Genomic DNA, 7,911 nt, shown 5'->3' with positions numbered 1-7,911 from the left:
TTTCTGGCATTATTTAAAACATTAGATTATATAAACTGTAAACTATTAATAATAATTGGATTAGTATTATTATTAATATTTTTTATGATTTCTACATCGTCAGTCCTTTTTTTCTGCTCTGTTGTCAACATGTACAGCAATGGGAAATGTAGACTCTTGACCATTTTGCGTTAGCCGTTAGCTTCACCAGCCGATCACACGGTCACATGGTTTCTGCACACTCCAACTGTTCTATAGAACCTCCTTGGTGATTTATTAACTGTCAGAAGCAGCTTAAAGGGAAAGTTTAAACATCTACAAAGGGATGTTATGTCTAATAGTTATTGGTAGCGATTACTTGATCAGTTATAAAAGTCATGGAGTACCAAGTATGGAGAAAAAGACAAAACTTTTTTTTTCTTTTTTGCTTTTTAACCTTGAGTTTGTGTATTTTAAATAGTAAAGCAGCAACTTCAAGCCTAAAACAAATTTCCCAACAGAACAAAAGCACGTTTTGTTTTAGTATCTTAGTAAAGACTTCTGATAGAGGTGGTTGATTTGTGGAAGAAAAGAAGATGAAAGAAATGTGGAAAAGTCTTGGAGAGAGAGGGGAGCCGAGCAGTCGTTGCATTTGGTTTGCATGTGTTGCTGCCTGACGTGAGAGGCAGGGCGAGAGAGGGAAAAAGAGGGAGCGCAAGTATAAATAGCTGTTACATAACATCCCTTTGTTGATGCCAAGTGCCTGAGCGGAAGGAGAGAAGGGAAAGCGCTATGACCTTGTTTTTCAGTGTTACCCGCCCCCACCTCTCCCCGGTCCTCTCCATCTCATTCCTCTCAGGGTTCGTCTCCACAGTTACAGACAGGCTCTGTGTTTACCCAGCACCACAGGGGGCCCTGAGATGTTTGTCCATTCTTCCAGTCTTCCTCTGCTACTATCACTCCATTCTCTGCCTTTGACTGCCGTGTGGCACATCCTCTCCGACGTCATCTCTTCGCTTTTGTCTTTGCTTTCCTTTCAGTGCAACCAAAACACTCAAGGGAGGGTGTTGTTATGTTGTTACCATTTTATTACATGATCATCTTATAGGACGGGCATCGAAACTTCAGAGGTTTAAATGTGGTTAGACATAAAAGTTAAGGTTTTCACTTCTGGTTCATTGTCAAAAGCATTTCTAAAGAATTCAGAAAACGAAAGTTAGGTCACTGTGGGGCTTTTTTTTTCTTCCTTCAGAGCCTCTGTCTGTGTTTCGGTGATGCACTTGGTTTACAAAAAAAAAAGCTTTTCTTAGAAACTTGTCTTAAAAAATAACCATTTGGCTGCAGTGCTGCTGGAGAACGTTTCTTTTCTTGTCCAGAAACATCTCATCCTCTTACGCCACCCTTACACTGGCCTTCTGCTCCTGTGGGCTTGGCTCTGCCACAGTGAAATCTCATGCTCTTGTAAAGATAAAATGCCCCGGCTGGCACGGTTCTGACCCTGCCAAGGCCCAACACGAGTCCGGCTGCTCACTCAGACTGATTGGAGGATCTCGAACCTGGCATWTCCTTGAAATGAGCAGCTCTGCATTAATAAAGCAGAGGCTTTGCTTACATAAGAATAAAGCTGGCAGTGATGAAGTTAGGGAGAGAATTACTGTATTGTGTAGCGTGTGTGTGATATGTGGGTGTGACCTCTAAAAAACTGGCATGTGCTGATTCCAAAGACAGCTGACCCAGTTTTTTTCTGTCGGTGTATGAGTCAGGAAGCGTTTTGGTGTGAGCCAAACACACACAGCCTGTGTGTGTGTGTGTGTGTGCCGGTTATGTAATGGTTAAGGGTGAGAGTTGTTTTGCGTTTCCTCTGATCTATGTGTGCTGTCCTGGCCATGCACCCCATGTCCCACCCTCCCTGCAGGCTCAGGGTTTAGCAGGTCCATGGAGGACAGAGTTATATGAGCTGCCGTGACAGTTGCCACCCCCACCCCCTGCTTCACTCCACATGCATGCTATGACTTGTAAACTCTGATTGGAGTGTCAGCGGTGCAGCTAATCCTGTCGCCACGCTCTCCACTCTATCCTCATGTTGTTTGTTGCTCGATGGCCTTGCCTGGCAGTTCCCCTCTTCCCCMCTTGCTGCCTTTCTCCTTGTCTCTTGGTTTTGGCAGCGTGAGTACGTGCAGGGGGCCTACAGCTCAGTGGTGGAGGGTTGGGGTGGGGCGGACAAAAGGCTTTGAAGAACAAGCTTTGAGTTTTGACATTGTTTCTTTGGAGAGATAAACACATCAGCTCAGCTTTGTTGTGATCGTCATTTTCTTTTCTTCTGTTGCTCAGCTTTTAATGTAACGTGGAAAAGCAGGTGATTATCTCAACTGGCCTAAATACTGCCTGATAACTTTGCTTCCCTCGTTATCTTTTGCCCTCTTTTCCACTTGCTCAATCACACAATTTTTCTCCATATTTCCCCTCCTTTCCTAATATTTYTATATATGTTTTTGCATCCAACCTTCAATCTGCACCGTCTCTTTCTCCCTATCTGTGTAAGTAGACCAGGCTTCTCCCTCTCATTTMGTTTTTTTTTYTTCACCCCGTTACTGTGACAAGGCTACTTTGGCTGGTAAAAGCCTTTCCATATACTGCAGCAGTAACAGCTCTTACATAATCAAAACAACAGCCTTGTGGGTTGGGACACGGTGTATAGATTGTCCCTGGCAGGCTTGTAAGTGCTCTAATTCTTTGTGACCTCGTTCTGCAGCCGTAATTTCAGCGTTAAATTCTCATATCTTAGATTTCCTTCGCTGCGATGATTTAGTGTGTGAAAATTCTGATAGGGCGAGTTTTTGTCATATCAAAATGACTTTGTGAGATGAGACCATGAAAACTTGTTGTGACCCAAATTAAGAATCAATCTCTAATTTTTGTTTCACTCAGAATTAGGGTTGGGTAATTTTGGCAAAAAAATTTATTATGATGAATTGGGGTATTTAGCCGATAACAAATAATTTGACGATTAAAATTACAGACTTCAGGCTATACATCAAATTTTAAATTGTGTTGATAGATAAATTAAAAAATTGCAGAATGTTTTTTTTTAGGTTCATCATATTTGAAGCGGAGAGGAGCACCAAGCGGAGTCTGCCTGGTGGCATTAATCGTATTAATCATCGAGTGCCAAAAAAATAATCAATGTTTTTCTGAYGATTAATTGCACAYGATACAATTATGCCCAACCCTACTCAGAATGTCTTGTAAGTTATAAAAATAATAAAAGAAAAACCCGATTCTAATAAATTCCCATGAATAGGACTRACCAATCAGATAATCAATCAGGTCGATTTTGGTCATCTTTTAAAGATTCATAGCCACCACAGTAAACTTGTTAAAACAACAGATATCTATTGGCAGCACAGTTCTTTTAACATTGACATTTGTCAGGGATGGGCAACTTGATGGAAGGGGATGCAATTTTTTTGTTGACACTACCAGAAGGTCCATTTTAAAAATGTTTGTGTGTATAAATATGTTTATTAAACCAACATACAGTGCAGTAACTTAACTTATTTCAAATACATGCATAGCAGTTGTACTCTTAATAAACTCTTAATAAATATGAATACAAAAAGTTTGAAGCAAACAAAAAAKAAATACTTTAGTGAGCTGAAATCAATGATATCAGATGCCTTGAGTGCAGACTCCTGCATGGTTCTTGTAAAAAGTTGCTGTTTATYGCATCTTCAGTAAACCTCTCATATTTAGCTTTGYACAACATGTTGTAGTGGGAAATTTTATTAAAATCCTTTGAGAAAGCGTCTCAAAGCAGACTAGACACATAGGTTTGTCTTTAAAGTCTGTGAATAGATAGCTCTAGTACCTCCCAAAGATTTTTAAAATATTTTTTTATTAATGGGTCAGACGGAAGTTGCCCATCCCTGATTTTACGGAAGCTATTTTAAAAAGAGAAATGTTTACTTTGTTTACATTCTTTATGGAACCATCCTGTGGGGACACTGTATCCACCTTAGCTAACGTCTAGTTTCCCATAAAGGGCCCAACATTTCCCTAACGTAAGTTTTACAGTTATATACAGTATATGGCTATTAAAGTTGATGCTACATCCTTGTGGTAAAAGACTTTCCACAACAAAGTTGACTCCTTTAGTTTTTGTTTTTTGTTTTGTTTCATCTTATCTTTCAATACAAATGGCTTTGTAAGTTGCCCAATATATATATATTTATGTATGTATATATGTATGTATGTATATATGTATATATGTATTTATGTATGTATGTATATATGTATATATATTTATGTATGTATATATGTATATATATATTTATGTATGTATATATGTATATATATATTTATGTATGTATATATGTATATATATATTTATGTATGTATATATGTATGTATGTATATATGTATATATGTATTTATGTATGTATGTATATATGTATATATATTTATGTATGTGTATGTATATGTATATATATATATGTATGTATATGTATACATATGTGTGTATATGTAAATATATATGTATATATATATATATTTATGTATGCCTGTATATATATATACACATATACTTATTTACTTATTTTTATTAAAGATTTCAAGACAATATCTTAGCAATCCTCCCTGTTTACAGTAACTGGAGCTAAAGGTTTTGGAAATGATTCTCATGAAGTCRTGCCATCTTTCTTTGTGTATTCAGCGTTCCTTCTTTTTACGTCTGACTGATGACAAGAACTCAGAAAAGTTCTTCCGGGTCTTTTATGACCGTATGAAGTCAGCTCAGCAGGAGATCAAAGCCACTGTGACAGTCAACACAAGCGACCTGGGAAACAGGAAGAGGGACGATGACAGCCAGGATAAAGATATCCCTGTCCGCAAAAAAGGTCAGAGATTACTCATCACAGTAGATCACAGCTGGAGATTATTTTTTCCAACATTTAAACAGGAATTTTGAATTGGTACTAGTGTAAGTTGTGATTTTTTTCCCACCTCTGATGCAGTACGAGAAACGACAATAACCATGACAGAGGATGTGAAAGAGCAACTGTTAGAGGCCTCATCTGCTACTAAGAAGGCCTTTAACTCTTATCGACAAGAAGCTGACCCAGAGGACCACTTTCCCTCAGCAGATGGCCAGCCCAGCTCCGGGGACAAGAATCAGGATGAGGGGGAGATGAGTTTTGTGATTGTTATCATGCAACCTATTCTTCGCTTCCTTCAGCTACTTTGTGAGAATCACAACCGTGACCTACAGGTATTACTGACCGAGCAATCTGGTTTTTACAGATAACCTCCAGATTAGGATGCATTTAATTTTCTCTGAGATATCCAAGATTCTCTCTGATCCGTGATAATGATAATCTCAACATTATCACTGCTTTAAAATCTCATAAATAAAATCTTAGAGTGATAGAGTTTTATTTAAAATAGCAGGTCATACGAACAAAAAAATAAACCTTTAAGTTGACAACTACATTTGTCTTGTTCATGTTTTTCTAAAGTTTTATACTAGCATCTAAAAAGATCTGTGTATCCAGTGGATAATTAACTCTGCTGGATTTCACACAGACTGTAATGAATCCATTGAAGTTCATGCGGACACCATTCTCACCCTGCGATCTAACCAGTGTCACTGCATGTTTTTGGGTTTCCTAGAACTTCCTTCGTTGTCAGAACAAAAAGAACAACTACAACCTGGTGTGTGAGACCCTGCAGTTCTTAGACTGCATCTGTGGCAGCACCACAGGGGGCCTCGGCCTACTGGGACTGTACATCAATGAGAAGAACGTTGCCCTCATTAACCAAACTTTGGAGAGTCTGACAGAGTACTGTCAAGGCCCCTGCCATGAAAACCAGGTACAGAAAACACAACGAAAACAGGAAGGTTTCAGGCTCTACTAAACCAAAATGTCTTTTTTATACATAAATTCTTCCATATTTCTTGCAGAATTGCATAGCCACTCACGAGTCCAATGGTATTGATATAATTATTGCACTAATTCTCAATGATATCAACCCACTTGGAAAGAAACGGATGGATCTTGTGTTGGAGCTCAAGGTGAGGTTTGAAGCTTTGGGTTTAAAGGTTATTGGTAATTTTCTAAAGTATTACTAATAGACCTCAGATATTTGTCCCTTAGTTCCATTTTATGCCTGAATTATAGGACAAATAGCTAATTTTCCTATTAGAGACCAGGGTTAATTGGCATTTTACTTTTAGGCTTCCCTTCTTATGACTGTTTTTCATTTTTCCTCCCAGAACAATGCGTCCAAGCTGCTGCTCGCCATCATGGAGAGCCGACACGACAGTGAGAATGCTGAGAGGATCCTGTACAACATGAAGCCTAAAGAGCTGGTGCGAGATGGGTTTTGTACATTTTAAACTTTTACTGAAAAGCTTCTCAGTCTCAGCTCCACTCAGTTAATAGTTGTGTTGTAATATCGCAGGTTATGTTTGGAAAATTTAAAGGTGTTTTGGGTGTGTCTGTCTCTACAGGTGGAAGTTATAAAAAAGGCCTACCTTCAAGGTGAGGTAGAGTTTGAGGACATAATTGATGAAGAGGATACTGTAGAAGAGGAGGAACATGATCCTGCGTCACCCAGAAATGTTGGACACAACATCTATATTTTAGCTCACCAGGTTTGATGTTTATTTCTACAACATTTTCATGTTTTCTGTTCTTTTACATCAGCTGTTTTATAACAGGAGCACACTTGCTGGCTTTGTGTCCTTCGTACAGTTGGCGCGCCATAATAAAGAGCTCTCCATGATGTTGAAGCCAGGAGGAGCCAGCGGAGAGGGAGACGAGGCCCTAGAGTTTTATGCCAAGCACACGGCTCAGATAGAGGTCAAAACACTCAAACCTGGCACCAGAATAATAAATAAAATAAAAGCTTTACGTTTCCTGCATGTTTGTATGGAAGATGTYGCACGTGTCCACTTGAATGACTCTATGGGTGTTTTTACGTAGATTGTGCGTTTGGATCGCACCATGGAGGAGATTGTGTTTCCTGTACCTAACATCTGTGAGTTCCTGACCTCAGAGTCGAAGCTACGGGTCTACTACACCACGGAGAGAGACGAGCAGGGCAGTAAGATTAACGACTTCTTCATGCGGTCAGAGGACCTCTTCAACGAGATGAACTGGCAAAAGAAGCTCAGAGGTAGGGTGAAGACTCGACATTTCCACATTTAAATACAACAGGCAAGAAATGGTTCTGTTGCTTAAAGTTTACGCAATATTTCAATAAATTTATGTTGTTAAGTCATACAGATGCTTGTGAAACCCAAATAAAATTTTAAAACTAAGCAACTGGGCTTTTATTTTGTACAGCCCTATTTCCAATAAAGTTGGTTTGTTGTGTAAAACATAAAGTAAAACAGAATACCATGATTTGCAAATCCTTTTGTAAATGAGTAACTATTTGCAAAAACAAAGTTCATGTATTTGAACAGTAAACTTCATTGGAATTGTGGTTGCAGTTGAGACATTTTACTATCAGGGAGCAAGAAATGGAAGGAATGTGTGGATGTACCAAGAGCAGATTGTCTTCAGAAACTGAAGTTAAATTGCAGTAGTAGAAGTTAAATTAAAACTGCACACCTTTTAAAGGGGCAATATCATGTAAAATCAACTTTTTTGAGTTTTATTTCATGTTATAATGTTATACTCTCATAAAAAACGTGCCCAAAGCCTTGCTTTGACTCATTCATGCATGTTTGAGAAATCCTGCAGCATTTTTAAGCAGCCATGCTGAGGAGCAAAACGACAGGTGGGGACCAGAAACGCCTTTTGGGACCAGAAACGCCCCTGGGATGTGTCTTTAAGCCGAACTTCCTCATGGCAGAGCGCCCTCCTCTCTCCTCCCCACACACCCCGCCCATGACTCCTGCAGGCTCTTGGGTGAAAGTGAAAGTGAAACCTAAACTGTCTACTG

General features: G+C 39.1%; 1 protein-coding gene across 1 annotated transcript in view; it reads left to right on the top strand.

Annotated features, from left to right (window-relative positions):
• The window catches only part of LOC106518058 (inositol 1,4,5-trisphosphate receptor type 1), an 83,663-nt gene that overhangs the window by 51,183 nt on the left and 24,569 nt on the right, over positions 1–7,911 (top strand). The window contains exons 44-51 of the mRNA XM_014009152.1: positions 4,673–4,856; positions 4,974–5,227; positions 5,629–5,829; positions 5,921–6,031; positions 6,233–6,328; positions 6,470–6,613; positions 6,714–6,821; positions 6,945–7,137. Of these exons, the coding sequence (XP_013864606.1) occupies positions 4,673–4,856; positions 4,974–5,227; positions 5,629–5,829; positions 5,921–6,031; positions 6,233–6,328; positions 6,470–6,613; positions 6,714–6,821; positions 6,945–7,137 (1,291 nt within the window). The remainder of the gene's footprint in view (positions 1–4,672; positions 4,857–4,973; positions 5,228–5,628; positions 5,830–5,920; positions 6,032–6,232; positions 6,329–6,469; positions 6,614–6,713; positions 6,822–6,944; positions 7,138–7,911) is intronic.

The sequence above is a fragment of the Austrofundulus limnaeus genome, unplaced genomic scaffold (genome assembly GCF_001266775.1).
Source record: "Austrofundulus limnaeus strain Quisiro unplaced genomic scaffold, Austrofundulus_limnaeus-1.0 Scaffold55, whole genome shotgun sequence".
Classification (NCBI taxonomy): domain Eukaryota; kingdom Metazoa; phylum Chordata; class Actinopteri; order Cyprinodontiformes; family Rivulidae; genus Austrofundulus; species Austrofundulus limnaeus.
Note: the sequence above shows the minus strand (reverse complement) of the source record. Positions and strands in the feature narration are given on the sequence as shown.